At 39.4% G+C, this 23,172-nt stretch overlaps 1 protein-coding gene across 1 annotated transcript; it reads right to left on the minus strand.

Annotated features, from left to right (window-relative positions):
- Positions 5,893-7,097, minus strand: LOC107611324. Its single transcript, XM_016313263.1, has 3 exons — positions 6,464-7,097; positions 6,159-6,358; positions 5,893-5,904 (listed from the first exon to the last, which is right to left on the minus strand). The coding sequence occupies exons 1-3, from the start codon at positions 7,095-7,097 to the stop codon at positions 5,893-5,895; spliced, it is 846 nt and encodes a 281-aa protein (XP_016168749.1).

The following is a 23,172-nucleotide window of genomic DNA, read 5'->3' on the forward strand; positions in this document are numbered from 1 at the left end:
AGGAGAGTCACTTTTACCAGGTTTACGTGACAGTGGCGTGCCGATTAGTAGACAGCCAAGAGCTAGTACAACCTTATCCTAGGTAACTAGGAAAACCGGGAAGTAGCCATTGACAACGGTGATGCCCAACATACAGCTTGCCATGGAAAGGAGTATGAATGATTGAATGAAGGCAGTGGGAAAGCAGAGATTCAGAAGGAGCAAAGCATCTCCATACGCTTATCTTAAATTCTCATCAATGAATTACATAAGTATCTCTATCTTATTTTCTATTTTAATTATATTTTAATCATCAAAACTCATGACCATTTGAATCCGCCTAACTGAGATTTACAAGATGACCATAGCTTGCTTCAGCCGACAATCTCCGTGGGATTGACCCTTACTCATGTAAGGTTTATTACTTGGATGACCCAGTGCACTTGTTGGTTAGTTGTGCGGAGTTGTGACAAAGAATTGAGATTATGAACGCGCGTACCAAGTTTTTGGCGCCATTGCTGGGGAATGAACAATCACGATTTCGTGCACCACTAACACACACATGGAAGGTTCCTTACACCCTTTAGTATCGAGTTTACACACTCGGAGATATTCGTAGTCATATGCCTGAATCTCCGACCTTCGTCTCGATGCTGAGTCAACTGTGCATAGTCAATCCGATTGGCCCAGTCACACATTACAGGATCTTTGGATCGGAGGATGTCGAACCAGTAGTGAAAATCGACCTCAGTCTTGTCATAAGCAGCATTCACTAATAACCTCCATGCATCCTTGCCTTTAAAACTCAGGGCAAAATTTGCCGCCATGTGACGGATGCAAAAAGCCCAGTATGCATTAGGCAAAAGCCAGCCACCATCAGGAGCCTCCAATGCAGCCTTTATCCCATTGTGCCTATCTGATATAACTAGAATACCTGGTTGAGGCATTACATACTGCCGAAGGTGAGATAAAATGAATGACCACGACTCTGCATTCTTACCCTCTATAAGTGCGAATGCAATAGGAATGATGTTGGAGTTGCCGTCCTGAGCAATCGCGACAAGTAGTGTACCACCGTATTTGCCATACAGGTGGGTCCCGTCGACACTGACCAATGGCTTGTAATGATGGAAGGCCTCGATACATGGTGGAAATATCTAGAAAAGCCAATGGAAATAAGCTGAAGAGTCATCCACTTTTCCACCAACTCACACAGAACTTGAGCTCAATACCGCAACACTACCTGGCATCGTGATCTGCACACCAGTACCCATCGTGCAAGTCATTGTATGACTCTTTCCAATCTCCGTAAATCTGCGCCACGGTGGTGCACGAATTTGTGACTCGCACAACTGAACCGGCAAGTGCACCGGGTCGTCCAAGTAATACCTCAGGTGAGTAAGGGTCGAATCCCATGAGGATCACCGGATTGAGCAAGCTGGGTTATCCTGCAGATCTTAGTCAGGCGAATAGAAAGTTGATTTTTGGTAGTGTAGGTGCATAAACAAATGAAAACAAAAGCGATAATTAATTGAGACAAAGACAGTAATTAGGAGTTAGTTAAGGCTTCGGAGATTCTTCCTCTTATGGAGTAACACGTCATGCTCACTACTTCAATGATGAATGATTCCTTCAATGGCAAGGCTGTAAGTGATTAAGCCATTGGTCGTGGTCATTAATCTCCTCAGGTCCAAACTAAATATCAGAGCGAACTAGATCAATCTGGGAGAGGGTGAAGCACGCACAATTCAATCTCTTTGATGATCCTACTCAAAACGCCACAGACAAGGTCGGATCTTCTGGATCAGAGACTAATGCTCTCATGGTTCTAGCCCTTAGAGCCACAAGGACCTCAATTACTCCTGACTAATGAAGTTTTATGTCACATACCCCAATTAGCCCAGATAATTCTATTGGAACCCGTGATGCATCCTCAAGCTGTAGTTCAATACTATCCGAGTCAGGACTCGTAAGAACTCATGTAGAATCGAGATTCATAAGGATGAAGAATGACAATGCATCATAGAATAGAATCAAACATAGATTGAAGTAGAAAAGTAATTGCATTAATCCATAGGAATCAGCAGAGCTCCTAACCTTAACCTAGGAGGTTTAGTTGCTCATACTGTATAGAGAACAATAGTGTAGAGTTCGAATGTGGTGGAGATCCCCCTAAACAATGGTGATCTCTCCTTATTTATACTAATGACTAGACTTAAAGAGGAACTCATAATAATTAGAAATTACAATAATGAAATAAGCTAAGCTAAAGGTGCGAAAATCCACTTCTGGGCCCACTTGATGAGTGTTTGGGCTGAGCTTGGCTTCTAACTTGAAGGAGTGGGCATTGAACACCCACTAGGGGGTATGAGTGCGCTGCCTTGCTCCCTTTGTAGCGTTGAATGCCAGTTTTGGGTGTTCAACGCTGGGCTCTGTCCTTTTGGGGCGTTGAACGCCAGAAAGGGGATAGTTTGGGCATTCAACGCCCATTTTGGGCCTTCATTTCCAAAGCAAAGTATAAACTATTATATATTGCTGGAAAGCTCTGAAAGTTAGCGTTCCAAATCCGTTGCGAAGGCATCATTTGGACCTCTGTAGCTCCAGAAATGCTCATTAGAATGCACGGAGGTGAGAATTTGACAGCATCTGTTGTCCTTTCTTTGCCTCTGAATCAGACTTTGCTAAAACTTGCCAGATTTACCCAAAATTCACCTAAAATCATAAGAAAAACATAAAAGCTCAAAGTAGTATCCAAAAAGTAAATTTTGCAATAAAACCTACTAAACATAATAAAACGAACAAATTATATTGAAAACACTAAGAAAATAACATCAAAAAGCATATAAAATATTCGCTCATCAGAACACCAAACTTAAAATGTTGCTTGTTCTCAAGCAACCAAAAACTAGTAGGACAAAAAAAAAGAAGAGAAAGATACAATAATTTTTAAAGTTTTTCAATGAAACTTAGCTCCAATTGATGAGTGGGGCTAACAGCTCTTTACTTCTGAACAGTTTTGGCATCTCACTTTCCTTTGAAGTTTAGAAATATTGACATCCCTTGGAACTAGAATTCGGATGATATTATTGATTCTCTTAGTTTAGCTCTTCTTGATTCTTGAACACAACTTCTTTTGGTGCTTTACACCTTTTGAGCCTAGCCGTGACTCTAAGCGTTTTGTTTTCCCGTAGTACCAACGGATACATAAATGCCATAGGCACTTAACTGGGGGAACCCTTGGGATTCAAATTTAGCTTTGCTTAAATTTCCAGTCAATGGTGCCCAAAGTTCTTAAGCATACTCTTTTGCTTTGGATCACAACTTTAACTGCTCAGTCTCAAGCATTTCACTTGACACCTTCACACTACAAGCATATAGTTAGGGATAGCAACTCATTTGAGCTTTTGAGGTTGATTTTTAATCCTCCTAACCATTGATGCTCAAAGCCTTGGATCCTTGCTCTTTTGATTTTTCTTTTATGAGCATATTATTTCTTTTTTAGCTACTTTTCCTTGCTTTAAGAATCAATATTTTTCTGATTTTTCAGAGGATCCATAATATTTCTCTAAATTCTTTGTTCTTTCAAGAGCCAATATTCTTTATTCCAATATCAATTATGCACTATTAAGTCATACATTCAGAAAGCAAATGCAAGGCCACCACATCAAAATAATTGGAATAACTTATGATATAACTCAAAACTTATGTATCTCACTATTCCTTTTCAATTAAAATTTTCTTTTAAGCATGGTAACGGATACACAAGATATCTTATAACCAAAATAAAACAAGAAAACAAAACTAGAAAAGAACAAAATACTAGAAGTGATCATGAACTTAGAAAATGGAACAGACAATACATAAAAGTACAGTGAAAACAGAACTAAAATAGAGGGATAATGGGACTCAACAACCTCAGTGACGGTGGTTGCTGCTTCCCCTGGAGAATCCAATGGAGCGTTTGATCTCCTCTATGTCATGCCCTTGCCTCTGTTGTTTCTCCATCAACCGTCTCTGATCTTCTCTTATCTCATGGAGGATGGTGGCGTGCTTAGTGTGCTCCACTCTCAGCTGCTCCACGTTTGAGCTCAGCTCTCCTATTAAGGTATTCAATTGATCCCAATAGTCACAGGGAGGAAAATATATCCCTTGAGGCATCTTAGAGATTTCTGGTGGAGACGGCTGCACAGGCTCGTGTTGGGGTCCTTGTGCCGGCTCTCTGACATTCTCCATCCATATCTTCGTGATGGGTTTATCCTTCTCAATGAGGGCATCACCTAGAATGTTAATTCCAACCGAATTGCACATGCAATAGATGAGGTGTGGGAAGGCTAACCTTGCCTTGGTAGGGGCTTTTGTGGCTACCTTGTATATTTCTTGAGGGATTACCTCATGCACCTCCACTTCATTTCCGAGCATGATGCAATGTACCATTATTGCTCGGTCAATAGTAACTTCAGACCGGTTACTAGTGGGGATGATAGAGTGTTGCACAAGCTCTAACCATCTTCTTGCCACTGGCTTAAGGTCAAGCCTACTTAGTTGGTAGGACTTGTCGTGTGCATCTAGTCTCCATTGGGCTCCTTCCACACAAATATCCGCAAGGACTTGATCTAGTATTTGGTTGGAGTTGACCCTTTTAGCGTAAGAGTGTGGGTCTCCTAGCATCTGAGGCAGTTGAAGCACCATCCTCACACTTTCTGGACTGAAGTCCAATAGTTGCTCTCGGACCATGGTGCGGTAGTTCTTGGGTTGTGGGTTGACACTAGCGTTATGCCCCTTTGTGACCCAAGTGTTGGCGTAGAATTCTTGCACCATTAGTGTGCCAACAGCTGAGATAGGGTGAGCTAGAATTTTTCAGTCCTTTCTCTAGATTTCTTCAAGGATTTCCGGATACTCATCCTCCTTGAGCCTAAAGGGGACCTCAAGAATCACCCTTTTGTGCCTTACCACAGCATAGAAGTGATCTTGGTGGGCTCTAGTGAGGAATCTCCATGATTCTCATGATTCAGAAGAGTAAGTGGGAGCCTTTCCCTTTCTCTTCCTTGAGACTTCATTAGTCTTTGGTGCCATACTTGGGAATGGTAGAAGTCAAAAAGCCAAGTTTTTGCAACACCAAACTTAAGAACTTTGCTCGTCCTCGATCAAATATAAACAAAGGGAAAGAAAAGAGTAGAAGAGGGAAGGAATTGATAGAGATAGAGGGGGAGGATGGCGTCAGCCAAGTGGGGGAGTGAAGAAGAATAACAGTGTGGAAAGTGTATAGCGTTAGAGGGAGATACTATTTATGAGGAGTGTGGATGAAGGGTTGTAAGAGGGGGGTTTTTATAGGATGGGGATAGACTAGGGTTCGGTGATGAGGGAGGGAAGAATGGGTGGGAATGGTTTGAATTTGAAGTGGGTGCGATTGGTGAAAATTGAATGATGGGGATTATAATGGGTGTTGGGAAGAGTAAAAGGTAATGTGGAAGTGATTGGTGAGGGTGTATGGGGGAAGAGGGAAAGTAGGGTGTGGTTTTCAAGGTTTAGAAAGTAGGAGAGAGAAGAATGTGGGGTAGGTAAAAATTCTGTGGGATCCACTGTCCTGAAAGGCTAGGGAATTAGAATTCCCTGCCCCCTACCTGGCATTCAACGCCAGGAATGGGCGTTGAACGCCCATAGGGGGGTAAAAGGTTCGGGTTGTTGCCCCCTGTAGGGCGTTGAACGCCCAGAGCACTCCTTTTCTGGCGTTCAACGCCAGAATCCTCTCCCTTTGGGGCGTTGAACACCCAGGATGCTTCTTTCCTGGTGTTCAATGCCAGCTTCATATCCCTTGGGGGCGTTGAACTCCCAATTCCTTTCTTGTCAGGCGTTCAACCCCAGCAAGGGGGTTTTTCCAGGGTGTTCTGTTTTCAGTTCTGCATGCTTCTGTCACTATTCTAAGTGCTGTACATGATCACAAACATAAAAAAGTAAAAGGAAAAACTACAACATCAAACTTAAAATAAATGAAAAGAAAATGAAAACTCCATACCAATGGTTGGGTTGCCTCCAAACAAGCGCTTCTTTACCGTCATTAGCGACGGACAACTCTATTACGGAGATAGGTAGGGGCTTAGATCTTCACCCCTAACAGTGAACTTTCTTCCTGTGCTCTCATGGATGAGCTCTACATGCTCTAGAGACAGGATTCTACTCACTATGTGTGGAAGTACTGGACTTTTAGTGAAGACAACTCTCGTGCCAGGTGAGAGTCCTTCAATGGGGATCTTCTTGTCCCTCAAACCCTTAGGTACCTTCTTCTTAGTACCTTCCTTCTTAGTGCTTGATGATGGTTGCCCAAAACCAAACTTAAAATTGGTTTCTGGAGCTTTGTAAAGCTCTGCACTGAGAGGGAAGGCTGAAACACAATGTGCTGCACTATGGTACCAACTCTGTCAGAGGGATAGAGGGTTGGGTATCTTGAACAAGATACAATCCTCATGTAATCTTAAGACTAGCTCACCTCTTTCCACATCAATTAAGGCCTTAGTAGTAGCTAGGAAAGGCCTTCCAAGGATGATAGATTCGTCTCTGTCCTCCCCTGTATCTAGAATCACAAAGTCAACAGGGATGTAAAGGTCTTCAACCTTTACTAGGACATCCTCCACCATACCATACGCCCTTTTTAGGGTCTTATCTGCCATTTCCAATGAGATTGTGGCACGCTGCACCTCTAGAATTCCTAGCCTCTTTATTACAGACAGAGGCATCAGATTGATGCTTGAGCTAAGGTCACATAGTGCCTTCTCAAAGTTGATGGTCCATATAACATAGGGAATCAGGCAACTTTCAGGACCTGGGAGCTTCTGAGGAAGCTTCTTCTGAACCAAGGCACCACACTCCTTGGCCAGCACCACAGGCTCGTCTTCCTCCTCCAATACCTCTGTATGAGAGGAGTTGGCCTTCAGCTTCCTGAGGATGGCCAGGTACTGAGCAATTTGCTCTTCCTTGGACTCCTCATAATCTTCTGAAGAAGAATATTCTTCAAATTCCTCTCTTAGCACAGGGCCGTGCAAGGTGATTATTTCTGTCTCCTCATGAACTCTGATTTCCTTGAGTTCCTCAATAGCAGGCTCCTCTTTGGGTTCGGTTACCATCTCTACCATGAGAGCCTTGCACTCTTCCTTTGGATTCACCTCTATGTTATTTGGAAGAGTGTTTTAAGGGATCTCTGGGATCTTCTTGCTCAGCTGACCAATCTGTATTTCTAGGTTCTTGATGGATGACCTAGTTTCAGTCATGAAGCTATGAGTGGTCTTGGAGAGGTTGGAGACTATAGCAGCCAAGTCAGAGAGGCTCTGCTTGGGTGTCTCCATCTGCTGCTGATAGGGTTCGAATAGTTTAGTGTTGAACCAGTTCTGGTTCATTATATTCTAATTATTGCTGAAGCCTTGTTGAGGCTTCTGCTGATCTCTCCACCCAAAGTTGGGGTGGTTCTTCCATCCCTGATTGAAAGTATTCGAATAGGGATTGTTGTTGGAGTTTCTAGAGGGGTTTCCTATGTAGTTCACCTTCTCCATGGTGGCTCAGGCGTTATCACCAGTGTCAACTTCATAGGCTGTCTCTGGACAGTAAGCCTCTGAGCTCTGTGTCCAACTTAAGTACTGAGTGATCATGTTGATTTATTGGGACATGATCTTATTTTGAGCTAAGATGGCGTCTAAGGTGCCTATCTCTAAGATGCCTCTCTTTTGAGTAGCCCTATTGTTCACAGAGTTCCTCTCAGAAGTGTACATGTACTGGTTGTTAGTAGCCATATCAATGAGCTCTTGCGCCTCTTCAGGCGTTTTCTTCAGATGGAGGGATCCACCTGTAGAGTGGTCCAATGCCATCTTGGACATCTTAGATAGACTATCATAGAAGATATCCAACATGGTCCAATCTGAGATCATATCAGGAGGACATCTCCTGATCAGTTGCTTGTATCTTTCCCAAGATTCATAGAGGAATTTTCCCTCTTTTTGTCTGAAGGTTTGTACTTTCACCCTGAGCTTGCTCAGCTTCTGAGGTGGAAAGAACTTGGTCAATAATCCATTGACCACCTTCTCTCAGCTATCTAGGCTTTCCTTAGGTTGGAAATCCAGCCATAGCCTTGCTCTGTCTCTTACAGTAAAAGGAAAGAGCATGAGCTTGTAGACTTCTGGATTTACTCCACTAGTCTTGACAGTGTCACATATCTGCAAGAAGTCAGATATGAATTTTTTTTGGATCTTCCTTCAAACCCAAAAGGCCAACACCCTAGCTTCTTCCAAGGTTCTACCACCACCATCCGTGGTCCTCCGCGCCTCCGTGGGTTCCCTTTTTGCCGTGTCCCAAATCCAAATACCTTCTGTTCTATCTCATTTCGGCGTCTATCCTTCCGTGGCTTCTTTGTTCGAGCTGTTCCACGTCGTGTCACTGCCTTCGTGCTACTCGTCATCGTCTTGTCATTGTCTTGCTCTCTGCCGCGCTCCAGCCATCGTCTTCCAGCCTCTATTCAACCTCAGTTCCATCGCGTGGTATAACCTCTGTATAGAAGTCATTCCACTGCTGCTCAGCCTCCTTTTTGCCGCAGCTCAGCCCTTTGTTTAGCCATCTCCGTCGAGTTATAAAGCTCCATCTCCCTCTCCCTCCTCTATTGATTTTCAGTTATTATTTTAGTTTGTTGTTGTTTTAATTGTAAGGTTGTTGTTCCAGACTTATAACTTTTGTTTTGTTGTTGGTTTGTTGTTTTGTTAACTTGTTTTGTTATGTTCTTGATTTGATTATTAATTGGTTTTGATATGTTCTTGATCTTATTAATTTGTTAATTTGATAAATTTGTTATGGTGTTGTTCTTGATCTTGTGATTGTTAGATTGTTGTGTTATTCTTTGACATTTTAACTTGTTAATTTGATAAATTGTTCTTGTTGTGGTTTGTTGTTTTTGATGGTATCAATCAATTTGATTAAATGGTATCTAATTTGGTAGTCCTTATTTTCCATGAGGGTGATTGTGATAAACATTTATGATTTCGTTATTATGTTAAGTTTATTAACGGATTTTGCACCTATTTGTTTGAGAGTTAAATTGAATTAAAGATTTTCGTCTAGCTAAAATTTCCTAACTGATGGATTTATTCTTACTTTGATTATTGCCTTGAAATTGTATATTTGCAGTTGATGCTTCTGATCTCAAGTGTTATTACATGTAATGAAAACACTCACTTCAACAACACTATTCTACAGCTGAATAAAATAACCATAGGATAGCCATATAATGGGATGGCTTGATGAAATTGGTAGATACATTCAATAAGCAATACTGAATAATATAAGGTAATCCAACAAAGAAAAGTGGCAAATACATTCAATAATCAATACATTCATTTTCTCTATAATGTTCACATATTAAATCAAGCCGTTGTTTCAACCTAGTTGATGTGTAACTCGTATAAGCCGAGTTTATTAGCTATTGTTATTTTAATTGCTCTGCACCTGTGTATGAGAATGATTACAGGATTTTAGTCTTGTTGTCTTGTATATGAATCCTGAAATCCTGAAATGCCGATAGATTTAAAATTCTTGCTATACACTTGAGCTTCTTTAGTTTCTTTAAGCTTTTCCCCCGTTATTGATTCTTCTGCTCAAGAGGGTGGAAATGAACCATGGTTGGACCGGTTGGACTAGTGAACCAGTGACTAGAGTAGTTCGATGACCAATTCGATTTTCAGAACCTTGAGTATGATAGTACCTGGTGCACGAATCCCCACACTACGTACAACTGTACCAGCAAGTGCACTGGGTCGTCCAAGCAATACCTGAGCGAGTCAGGGTCGATCCCACGAGGATTGTGATTTGAAGCAAGCTATGGTTATCTTGCAGGTCTTAGTCAGGCGGATAGAAGGGTTGTTGGATTTGTGAGATCTAAACTAGGTTGACATGTTTAATTGCAAAAAAGGAAATAAAGAAAAAAGGGTATAAAATACTTTGTGAATTTGAATGTAAACAATGATAAGAGGATGGTTAAGGCTTGGAGATGCTTTGTCCTTCTAAATTAACTCTGGGCTTACTGTCTTCTTCAATTGTGAATGATTTCTTCCATGGAAGGCTGTATGTGATTAACACCGTATGGCCGCGGTCGCCAATCTCCTCCAGATCTGAACCCCAGGGTTAGTACGGATCCATTCTGATTGAGGGTGAAGCCCCTGCAGTCCATTCTCCTTAATGATCCTACTCAAAACGCCACAGACAAGGTCGAATCTTCCGGATCAGAGAATGCTATGCCTTTGGGTTCTATCCTCTACCACAGAGACCCTAATCTCCCCATACCTCGGCCGAACTGGTGTCTCGAGAAGTCCCTAATGAAGTCGTGGATTAGCCATCTAAGAGATGTATAATCAAGCTGGCAGTTTGATGCTTTTCAGTCATGTATTCACACGAACCCAAGAAGACACAAGTGGTTAGTGGTTGTCAGGCACGCGGTCTTAGTATGAAGAATGGAGCTGATTATCACGGATCACCCCATTCACCATATTGAAGAACGAATATACATCTTAGAATTGAATCAAACACGAATTGAAGAGAAACAATAGTACTTTTATTAATTCATAAGACTCAGCAGGGCTCCTCTCCTCAACCTAGGAGGTTTAGAAACTCATACTAATAGAAAATACAATCATAAACGAAATATGGTGTGGAGGTCTCTTATGATTATGTAAAATATCCATTAAATACTAAACTAATGACTAAAGATTATATAAGAAAGGGTAAAACAGTCTTTTAGTGTTAAAATCCACTTTTGGGGCCCACTTGATGAGTGTTTGGGCTGAGCTTTGATGAGATCCATGTGCTAGGAGGCCTCTAGGGTGTTGAACGCTGGCTAGGGGGTCCTCTTTGGGTGTTTGGACGCTGGTCTCTTCTCCTTGGGCGCTGGATGCCTGAAAAGGTGCAGGAGGCTGGCGTTGGACGCCAGTTTTGGACCTTCTATTCTGAATCAAAGGATAAACTATTATACATTACTAGAAAACTCTGGAAGTCAGCTTTCCAACGCAATTGGAAGCGCGCCATTTGGAGTTCTGTAGCTCCAGAAAATCCACTTTGAGTGCAGGGAAGTCAGAATCCAACAACATCAGCAGTCCTTCTTCAACCTCTGAATCTGATTTTTGCTCAAGTCCCTCAATTTCAGCTAGAAAATACCTGAAATCACAGAAAAATACACAAACTCATAGTAAAGTCCAGAAATATGAATTTAACATAAAAACTAATAAAAACATCCCTAAAAGTAACTAGATCCTACTAAAAACATACTAAAAACAATGCCAAAAAGCGTATAAATTATCCGCTCATCACAACACCAAACTTAAATTGTTGCTTGTCCCCAAGCAACTGAAAATCAAATAGGATAAAAAGAAGAGAATATACTATAAATTTTCAAAATATCAATGAAACATAGCTCCAATCAGATGAGCGGGACTTGTAGCTTTTTGCCTCTTGAATAGTTTTGGCATCTCGCTTTATCCATTGAGGTCCAGAATGATTGGCATCTATAGGAACTCAGAGTTCAGATAGTGTTATTGATTCTCCTAGTTCAGTATGTTAATTCTTGAACACAGCTACTTTATGAGTCTTGGCCGTGGCCCTAAGCACTTTGTTTTCCAGTATTACCACCGGATACATAAATGCCACAAACACATAACTGGGTGAACCTTTTCAGATTGTGACTCAGCTTTGCTAAAGTCCCCAATTAGAGGTGTCCAGGGTTCTTAAGCACACTCTGTTTTTGCTTTGGACCTTGACTTTAACCGCTCAGTCTCAAGTTTTCACTTGACACCTTCACGCCACAAGCACATGGTTAGGGACAGCTTGGTTTAGTCGCTTAGGCCAGGATTTTATTCCTTTAGGCCCTCTTATCCACTGATGCTCAAAGCCTTGAGATCCTTTTTATTTACCCTTACCTTTTGGTTTTAAGGGTTATTGGCTTTTCGCTCTTGCCTTTTGGTTTTAAGAGCTTTTGGCTTTTTCTGCTTGCTTTTTCTCTTTTCTTTTTTTTTCTTTTTTTTTATATTTTTTTCGCTATTTTTTTCCCTTATTTTTTTCTGCAAGCTTTTGTATTCACTACTTTTTCTTGCTTCAAGAATCATTTTTATGATTTTTCAGATTATCAAATAACATGTCTCCTTGTCATCATTCTTTCAAGAGCCAACATATTTAACATTCTTAAACATCAACCTCAAAAGACATATGCACTGTTCAAGCATTCATTCAGAAAACAAGAAGCATTGTCACCACATCAATATAATTAAACTAAGTTCAAGGATAAATTCGAAACTCATGTACTTCTTGTTCTTTTGTAATTAAAACATTTTTCATTTAAGAGAGGTGATGGATTCATAGGACATTCATAACTTTAAGACAAAGTTACTAAATACTAATGACCATGTAATAAGACACAAACATGGATAAGCACTTAACATAAAGAAAACGAAAAACAGAGAATGTAAGAACAAGGAATGAGTCCACCTTAGTGATGGTGGCATTTTCTCCTTGAGGAACCAATGATGTCCTTGAGCTCTTCTATGTCTCTTTCTTGTCTTTGTTGCTCCTCCCTTATTGCTTTTTGATCTTCTCTAATTTCATGAAGGATGATGGAGTGCTCTTGATGTTCCACCCTTAATTGTCCCATGTTGGAACTTAGTTCTCCTAGGGAGGTGTTGATTTGCTCCCAAAAATTCTGTGGAGGAAAGTGCATCCCTTGAGGTATCTCAGGGATTTCTTGATGGTGAGCTTCCTAATGCGTTTCTTGAGCTCCATGAGTGGGCTCTCTTGTTTGCTCCATCCTTTTCTTAGTGATGGGCTTCTCTTCCTCAATGGGAATGTCTCTTTCTATGAAAGCTCCAGCTGAGTAACATAGATGGCAAATAAGATGAGGAAAAGCTAGCCTTGCCAAGGGAGAGAACTTTTCGGCTATTTTATAGAGTTCAAGGGAGATGACTTCATGAACTTCTACTTCCTCACCAATCATGATGCTATGAATCATGATGGCTCGATCCACAGTAACTTCAGATCGGTTGCTAGTGGGGATGATGGAGTGTTGGATGAACTCCAACCATCCTCTAGCCACAGGCTTGAGGTCCAGTCTTCTAAGTTGAACCGGTTTGCCTTTTGAGTCAATCTTCCATTGAGCTCCTTCCACACATATGTCCGTGAGGGCATGGGAAAGGGACCTCGGGGATCACCTTCTTCTTGGCCACAACATCATAGAAGTGGTCTTGATGAGCTTTGGAGATGAATCTTTCCATCTCCCATGACTCGGAGGTGGAAGCTTTTGTCTTCCCTTTCCCTTTTCTAGAGGATTCTCCGGTCTTAGATGCCATCAATGGTAATGGAAAAAAAAAGCTTATGCTTTTACCACACCAAACTTAGAATATTGCTCGCCCTCGAGCAAGAGAAGAAAGAATAGATGAAGAAGAAGAAGAAAATATGGAGGTGAGGAGGGAGAGGTGGATTCGGCCAAGAAGGAGAAGAGAGGGTTGTGTTGTGTGAAAAAGAGGAAGAATGGAGGGCTTTATATAGGGAAGGGAGGGGGGGTTAAGGTTCGGCCATCTAGGATGGGTTTGGGTGGGAAATTGGTTTTGAATTTTAAAGGTAGGTGGAGTTTATGAGGTAGGTTTATGGGGAAGAGTGGATGTATGTGAGTGGTGAAGTAGTGATAGGGAAGAGAGATTGAGGTGATTAGTGAAGAGTTTTGGGGAAGAGTGTTTATTGGGAAGAGAGGATGAACATTGAGAAGAGGGAAGAGAGTGAGTGGAAGTAGGTGGGGATCCTGTGGGGTCCACAGATGCTGAGTTGATCCTGTGGGGTCCACAGATCCTGAGGTGTCAAGGAATTGCATCCCTGCACCAATTAGGCATGTAAAATGCCTTTGCATGCAATTCTGGCATTTAACGCCGAATTGATGCTTGTTCTGGGCGTTCAGCGCCCAGATGCAGCATATTTCTGGCGTTGAACGCCAATTCTATGCTTGTTTCTGGCGTTCAGCGCCAGCTTTCCTTACTGTGCATTCCTGGCGTCTGAACACCAAGATGCTGCTTGTTTTGGGCATTCAACGCCAGATCCATGCTCTGTTCTGGCGTTGAACGCCAGCCAGATGCTCCTTACTGGCGTTTAAACGCCAGTAAGTCCTTCCTCCAGGGTGTGGTTTTTCTTCTGCTATTTTTGATTCTGTTTTTGATTTTTCTATTTATTTTGTGACTCCACATGATCATGAACCTAATAAAACATGAAAGAACAATAAAATAAAAATAAAATTAGATAAATAAAAATTAGATTGCCTCTCAACAAGCACTTCTTTAATGTCAATAGCTTGACAGTGGGCTCTCATGGAGCCTCACAGATGTTCAGAGCATTGTTGAGACTTCCCAACACCAAACTTAGAGTTTGGATATGGGAGTTCAACACCAAACTTAGAGTTTGGTTGTGGCCTCCCAACACCAAACTTAGAGTTTGACTGTGGGGGCTCTGGTTGACTCTGTTTTAAGAGAAGCTTACTGTGCCTCTTTTCCATGTTTACAGAAGGATAACCTTGAGTTGTAAACACAAGGGAGTCCCCATTCAATTGAAGGACTAATTCACCTCTGTTAACATCTATCACAGCTCTTGCTATGGCTAGGAAGGGTCTTCCAAGGATGATGGATTCATCCTCATCCTTCCCATTATCTAGGATTATGAAATCAGCAGGGATGTAAAGGCCTTCAACCTTTACTAACATGTCCTCTACTTGTCCATAAGCCTATTTTCTGGAATTGTCTGCCATCTCTAATGAGATTCTAGCAGCTTGCACCTCAAAGATTTCCAGTTTTTCCATTACAGAGAGTGGCATGAGGTTTATTTTTGACCCAAGGTCACATAAAGCCTTCTCAAAGGTCATGGTGCCTATGGTACAAGGTATTAGGAACTTTCCAGGATCCTGTTTCTTCTGAGGCAATCTCAGTTGATCCAATGCATTTAGTTCATTGGTGAACAGGGGACGTTCATCTCCCCAAGTCTCATTACGAAATAAATTGGCATTCAGCTTCATGATTGCACCAAGGAACTTGGCAACTTGCTCTTCAGTAACATCCTCATTCTCTTCAGAAGAAGAATAATCATCAGAACTTATGAAGGGCGTAAGGAGGTTCAATGAAATCTCTATGGTCTCTAGATGAGTCTCAGAGTCCTTTGGTTCCTCAGAGGGAAACTCCTTATTGATCACTGGACTTTCCAGGAGGTCTTCCTCCTTGGGATTCACGTCCTCCTCCTCTCTTGTGGGTTCGGCCATGATGGTCAATTCAATGGCCTTGCACTCTCCTTTTAGATTTTCTTCTGTATTGCTTGGGAGAGTACTAGGAGGGATTTCAGTGATCCTTTTACTCAACTGGCCCACTTGTGCTTCCAAATTTCTAATGGAGGACCTTATTTCATTCATGAAACTCACAGTGGCCTTAGATAGATCAGAGACTAAGTTTGCTAAATTAGAGGCATTTTGTTCAGAGTTCTCTGTCTGTTGCTGAGTGGATGATGGAAAAGGTTTGCTATTGCTAAACCTGTTTCTTCCACCATTATTAAAGCCTTGTTGAGGCTTTTGTTGATCCTTCCATGAGAGATTTGGGTGATTTCTCCATGAAGGATTATATGTGTTTCCATTTGGTTCACCCATGTAATTCACCTCTTCTATTGCAGGGTTTTCAGGATCATAAGCTTCTAGTTAATGATTTTCGAAAATTAAGATAAAATTAAAATTAAAATTAAAAATTGAAACAATTAGTTAATTAAAAAGAATTTTTGAAAAAGAGGGAGATATTTTCGAAAATTAGAGGGAGAGAGTTAGTTAGGTAGTTTTGAAAAAGATAAGAAACAAAAAAGTCAATTAGTTAGTTGAAAAAGATTTGAAAATCAATTTTGAAAAGATAAGAAGATAAGAAGTTTAGAAAAGATATTTGAAAATCAAATTTTTGAAAAAGATAAGATTTTTTTTAAAAAAAGATATGATAGAAAGATATGATTAGAATTAGTTTTGAAAAAGATTTGATTTTTAAAATCACAATTAATGACTTGATTCACAAGAAATCACAAGATATGATTCTAGAACTTAAAGTTTGAATCTTTCTTAACAAGTAAGTAACAAACTTGAAATTTTTGAATCAAAACATTAATTTTTGATGATATTTTCGAAAATTATGAGATAAAATTAAGAAAAAGATTTTTTGAAAAATATTTTTTTAAATTTTCGAAAATAAATAAAAAAATGAAAAAGATTTGATTTTTGAAAAAGATTTTGAAAAAGATAAGATTTTTAAATTGAAAATTTGATTTGACTCATAAGAAACAATTGAATTTTAAAAAATTTTGAAAAAGTCAATCCAAATTTTCGAAAGGAAAAGTCTAGGGGGCCAGCAACTTTGTTAAATTCTGGCCAGCGTCTAACCAGCAAAAAAAATTGAGCCATTGGATGAAATTTCACACCAATCTCACACCATTAAAACCATCATTGATGGCTATTTGATGGCTACAAATCACAAAAGTTGCTGGTCCCCTAGCATTTCTCTTTTCGAAATTTATGAGAGAAAAAAAAGGAAAGATATTTTTTTTATTTTTAAATTTTTAATGATGAGAGAGAAAAACATGAAAAATGATGCAATGCATGAAAATTTTGGATCTAAACATGTGATGCATGCAAGAACATTATGAATGTCAAGATGAACACCAAGAACACTATGAATGTCAAGATGAACATCAAGAACTTATTTTTGAAAAATTTTCAAGAAAAGAAAACATGCAAGACACCAAACTTAGAAATTTTTCATGTATAGACACTATGAATGCAAGAATGCATATGAAAAACAAGAAAGGACACACAATAAGAAAATATGAAGATCAAACAAGAAGACTGGCCAGGAACAACTTGAAGATCATGAAGAACACTATGAATGCATGAATGCATGAATTTTCGAAAAATGCAGAGAATTTTTAGAAAAAATGCAATTGACACCAAACTTGAAATTGACTCAAGACTCAAACAAGAAACACAAAATATTTTTGATTTTTATGATTTTATGATTTTTTTGGATTTTTCGAAAATTAATGTGAAAAAGAAAAATAAGGATTCCAAAATTTTTAATGTGAATTCCAGGAATCTTGCACTCTTAGTCTAAAGCTCCAATCTGAGGGTTAGACATGGCTTAATAGCCAGTCAATCTTTAGCATGTAAATCAGGTGGATCAGGAACAGCAGCAGGTGGATTAGCAACAACTAGCTTGCTCTTGATAATGTTGGGTTGGAAGCCCCAGTCCAGATGAATTTAGACATGGCTTTACAGCCAGTCAGGCTTCAACATGCTTCACGAAACACTAGAATTCATTCTTAAAAAAATTTTAGAATAATTCTCGAAAATAGATGAGAAATTTTTGAAAGATTTTTGAAAAAAAAAATTTTTGAAAATAAAACAAAAAGAAAATTACCTAATCTGAGCAACAAGATGAACCGTCAGTTGTCCAAACTCGAACAATCCCCGGCAATGGCGTCAAAAATTTGATAATGCGAAATTGTTACTCAGATTAAGTTGTAAAATTATTTGTTCGTTCTTTCCCTGGCAATGGCGCCAAAAATGGGTGCACAGAACCATGGTCCAAACATAACTTCACAACTTCGCACAACTAACCAGCAAGTGCACTGGGTCGTCCAAGTAATAAAACCTTACGTGAGTAAGGGTCGATCCCACGGAGATTGTTGGTATGAAGCAAGCTATGGTCATCTTGTAAATCTCAGTCAGGCGGATATCAAATGATTATGGAGTTTTCGAATAATAATAATAAATAAATAGAAAATAAAGATAGAAACACTTATGTAATTCATTGGTGAGAATTTCAGATAAGCGTATAGAGATGCTTTCGTTCCTCTGAACCTCTGCTTTCCTGCTGTCTTCATCCAACCAGTCCTACTCCTTTCCATGGCAAGCTTTATGTAAGGGCATCACTGTTGTCAATGGCTACATCCCATCCTCTCTGTGAAAATTGTTCAAATGCTCTGTCACGGCATGGCTAATCATCTGGAGGTTCTCGATCATGCTGGAATAGGATTCACCCTCCTTTTGCGTCTGTCACTACGCCCAGCACTCGTGAGTTTGAAGTTCGTCACAACCATCCTTTCCCAGATCCTACTCGGAATACCACAGACAAGGTTTAGATTTCTGGATCTAAGGAATGGCCATCCATGGGTTCTAACTTATACCACGAAGATACTAATAACTCGGACTCGGTCCCCTGTATTAGATATCTAAGAGATACTCATCCTAGCTTGTTTACATGTAGAACGGAAGTGTTTGTCAGGCACGCGTTCATGAGTGAGAATGATAATGAGCATCACATAATCATCACATTCATCATGTTCTTGGGCGCAAATGGATATCTTAGAAGCGGAATAAGTTGAATTAAATATAAAACAGTAGTACTTTGCATTAAATCATGAAGAACAGCAGAGCTTCACACCTTAATCTATGGAGTGCAGAAACTCTACCGTTGAAAAATACATAAGTGAAAGGTTCAGGCATGGCTGAATGGCCAGCCCCCATGATCTAAGAACTAGACGTCCCAAGATGATCCGAAGATTAAAATACAATAGTAAAAAGTCCTATTTATACTAAACTAGTTACTAGGGTTTACAGAAGTAAGTAATTGATGCATAAATCCACTTTCGGGGCCCACTTGGTGTGTGCTTGGGCTGAGCTTTAGCTTTCCACATGCAGAGGCTTCTTTTGGAGTTGAACGCCAAGTTGTAACGTGCTTTTGGCGTTCAACTCTGGTTCGTGACGTGTTTCTGGCGTTTAACTCCAGACTGCAGCATAGAACTGGCGTTCAACGCCCTTTTACATCGTCTAAACTCGGCCAAAGTATAAACTATTATATATTTCTGGAAAGCCCTGGATGTCTACTTTCCAACGCAATTGGAAGCGCGCCATTTGGAGTTCTGTAGCTCCAGAAAATCCACTTTGAGTGCAGGGAGGTCAGAATCCAACAGCATCAGCAATCCTTCTTCAACCTCTAAATCTGATTTTTGCTCAAGTCCTTCAATTTCAGCCAGAAAATACCTGAAATCACAGAAAAACACACAAACTCATAGTAAAGTCCAGAAATGTGAATTTAACATAAAAACTAATAAAAACATCCCTAAAAGTAACTAGATCCTACTAAAAACATACTAAAAACAATGCCAAAAAGCGTATAAATTATCCTCTCATCAACGACTCTCTGTGCGTACGCACACATGGTCATTTTTGCCTTTAAAAAAAACATGCTTTGTGCGTGCGCACATGCCTGTGCGCATGCACACGTCTTTAGACCCCCTCTGCTAGCAGCATACGCACAGGCTGTGCGTGTGAACGCAATCTCTTTTTCCTTCTGTGCGTCTGCACACAACCTTGTGCGTCCGCACAGGAAGCGTTACACCTTCTATTCATAGCATCCGCATGCCTCTGTGCACGCGCATACCCCCTCTTCCTCCCGGGGGTCCGCACAGGTCTTTTCTCTCTTCTCTATTTCTTTCTTTCTTCTTCTTTTCTTTCTTTCTTTTATTTATTCTTTCTTCCTTCTTTTTCTTCTCTTATTTTTCTCTTCTCCGGTGAAACTCCGTCGCCGTGAGCCTCGCAGTGGCTAACATAAGTGCCACTGTTGCCTATCTCTTTCTTTTCTATTCTTCATCTTTTCAATTTTCTTGTTTTAATCTTCCTTTTTATGCTTAGTTGCTTGCTTAATTTTTGTTTTCTTTATTTAACTTTGGCTATTTAGCTTAACTTTTGCTTAATGCTTTATTTGTTTGCTGCATTGCAAGTGTTCAATTTCTGATTTATGGGTTGTTCATGCTTGAAATTTTGGCTTGAATTGATGAATATGTGCATCGTATACAATGTGTTTGTTTAAATGCCTGAATGAACTTTTTGGTTAATTCATATGTTGTCATGACCATATGTGTTAGACTATATCCTTGTTTGGCATTCTAATTAAGAATTGTGCACTTTTGAATGATTATAATGTTATTTTGGATTGAAATTTCAATCATGTACCTGATCATTGTCTTGAGTTACTAGCACCAAGTTGATTTAAAAAATGACTTTTTGTCTCTTATTTGGTGCAATTTTTAACAAGTACATATTGAATTTGGTGAATTGAATGGAATTGCTTGTTCTTCATGGTTTTTAAGTCAATATAATCACATCACAAGGTATTTCCTCCTTGTTAATGCTTTGCATTTGTTTGAGTTGACTTGACTTGATTCTTATCAAGACGTGTCACTTTTTGTAGCAAGCACCTTCCCATGTGATTATTTGATTATTCTTAAGGATGAATAGGTAGTTCTCTTCATCATTATTGGTTATTGTTGATTGTGCTATTTTATATTAATTTTGCTCTTTCACTTGCACAACTTCAATATCCAATAATTCCTACATTCAATTCACTCTTGTTATAATTGCCTAAGTTTGCATGTGTTTGAATGACACTTATCTCTTACTTGCATCTTAGGCCATTTAATTGAGGAACTCATTCTTACTTTTTGATTGTATGGATGCCACTTTAACCGGCCGTTGTGTGTATACCACACCACTATGCAACTTTCTCAATTAGATGCTTAATTTCTCTCTCCTTTACCTTTTTGTGCTACTTGCCTATGAATTCTAATTATGCTTTATTCATTCTTTTCGAGGATGAGACATGAAGGCAAGGAGCCGGGAGAGGAGAAGGAAACCGAGGATGGAGATGCCAAAAATGCTTTGTACTTGGTGAATTCCATGCAACCCAAGCCCCTGCATCCGCCAACTGGAGGTGGAGCTCTTCAGAGACATTTCCCCCCGGATCGTGTTCATGCACGGAGGACCATGCAAATGTTTAAGTGTAGGGGAAGATTCACCATTTTTGGGGCGTAACCTTCTTTTCCGAACACTTCACACTTTATTTTTGCTTCTTTTTATTATGTTTCTTGTATATATTTGGATTTTTTTAACTGTTGCATTGCATTTTCTTCTAGCGTATATATCTTAGCTTATGCATAGTTTATTTCTAGCTATTGCATATTGCATTTTTGCATCTTTTGCATGGTATATATTTTATAGATAGAAGTTGTGATTGGATGATGTGAATAGTATAGTACCTAGTTCAATCTTGTCCTAATTGTTCATGTTAGTTTTTGCAATGTTGAAAATTAGGAATAGAACTAGAAAATTTTTTGAAAATTGCATCCATCACATCATACATACATATAGGAAATAATTTTGGTGAAAAACAACAAGAGTTTCCAAGAATTTTGTTTAAGGGCATTCTATTGAATTGATTAGAAAACTGTTTTTAAAACTTGCTTGAATGATTTCTTGGTGGAACATAGAAGAGAGAAAGAACAAATACCTTGTGAGTTGTTGAGCCTATAATGAGTGGTTGCATATTTTAACCATAATTTTTGTTCATTGTGTGCTATATCACCTTCTTTAATTGTAATCTTGGTTTTGCTTGATTCTTTATTTCCAATGTTTGATGTTGTGATTGCATTTAGCATGATTGAGACCATCTTTGAATTAAACTCACTCACCCATATAGCCTTACCCTTGCATCTACCCTTGTTAACCCCTTTTGAGCTTTTTAATCTCCTTTGTTCTAATTGTTATCACATCACAACCCTAAGCAGAAAATCATGAATAACCTTGAATTGCATCTTTGATTAGCTTAGGTTGAGGTGTATGTGTCATTTAAGTGTAGGAGAAATTTTGGGAAGCAGTGGTAGAGAAAAATTTTATTTTGGGTACTTATTGAAAAATTTGGAAAAATGGGTACACATTCATGTATCAATTTGCTTTAACTATATGAATTTGTTATAAAAAAATGAAATGAGAGAAAAAAATATAGTAATAAGATGGGACAAAAGCTATCCCAAAGAAAGAAAAAAATGAATAAGAAATGCATATGTGTTTTGAATAGAAACTAAGGCATGAATGTGTGTGTGAAAAAAAGTAATGGGTGGCAAGGATGCATTGTTGTGATTTGATTGATATAGATTGAGTTGGATACTTAAGCTAATCAAAGATTCAATCCCTTAGTCCACTTAGCTATATCTATCCTACATTTACCCTAACCCCATTACAATCATATGAAGTCCTCATGATAATTGCATTCATGCATCACTTGTTGTTGATTGTTAGATGAAAAGCAATTCCTTGAAAGCATGACTAGAAGACGCTTGAGTGATTAAACCCCTAAACACTAAGTGACTAGAGTGTATACACACCTAGTGAGGGTTCAATTACTCAACTCTATGTTTCCATGCTTCTCATCATGTATTCTTGCAAGTTGCTTCACTTTGATGAGTTGAATCAATTCTTTAGATTTTCGATGCATTGGATCATCTCCTTGCTTAGCCCTATTTGTCCAAACTTGCTTGGGAACTTGATTGTTTATTTTCACCAATTTCATATAGATACTATAGATAGATATATGGATACAGATAGTATATAATATACTTGCATGCATATAGGTAGTTGCATTTAATAAGTTGAACCCCTCTTGATTATTTTTCTTGTTGGTTTAGCATGATGACATGCTATTGTTTAAGTGTGGGGGAATTGATGAGTCCATATTTGATGGTATATTTTGACTCAATTTGGAAGGATTCTAGCACATAAACTCACACTTAATCACCAAAATAGCATACTTTTGTGTTTGATCCCTAATTTGGACTTAAACGTGAAAACATGCGTTTTAATGCTTAGATTAGTAATTTTTAATTCTACTTTTGTGTCATTCAATGCTGTGATATGGTTTGTGAGTGATTTTAGGCCTTAGAGGCAAGAATTGATGGCTAAAAGTGGAAGGAAGCATGTACAAGGGCGAAAACATGAAGAAAACAAGAAAAAGCACACACAACAAGGTGTGCGTGTGCACAAGTACCCGTGCGTACGCACAGGAGCCGAAACAGCCAAGTGTGCGGACGCACACATCTGTGCGTCTGCACAGGTCCCTGCACGTGATTTTGTTAATGAAATGCGTGCTGTTTTACTGAAGGCTTTTGGCCCAAATTTTGAAGGCTTTGAGCTAAATTTGGAGTGCTATATAAGGGGGATTCAACACATATCAAAGGTTGAGCTCACTTAGATTGTTTTAGAGAGTAATTAGGAGTAGGAGTAGAAGTAGTATAACATTG

The sequence above is a fragment of the Arachis ipaensis genome, chromosome B08 (assembly GCF_000816755.2).
Source record: "Arachis ipaensis cultivar K30076 chromosome B08, Araip1.1, whole genome shotgun sequence".
Classification (NCBI taxonomy): domain Eukaryota; kingdom Viridiplantae; phylum Streptophyta; class Magnoliopsida; order Fabales; family Fabaceae; genus Arachis; species Arachis ipaensis.

What these genes read in the sequence shown, in the direction of transcription:
- LOC107611324 (XM_016313263.1), bottom strand. Translation starts at nt 7,097, where the DNA reads ATGGTAACCGAACCCAAAGAGGAGCCTGCTATTGAGGAACTCAAGGAA. An exon ending in CTTAATTGATGTGGAAAGAG is followed by an intron (nt 6,359 to 6,463) that starts GTGAGCTAGTCT and finishes ATTGTGTTTCAG; the next exon opens with CCTTCCCTCTCAGTGCAGAG.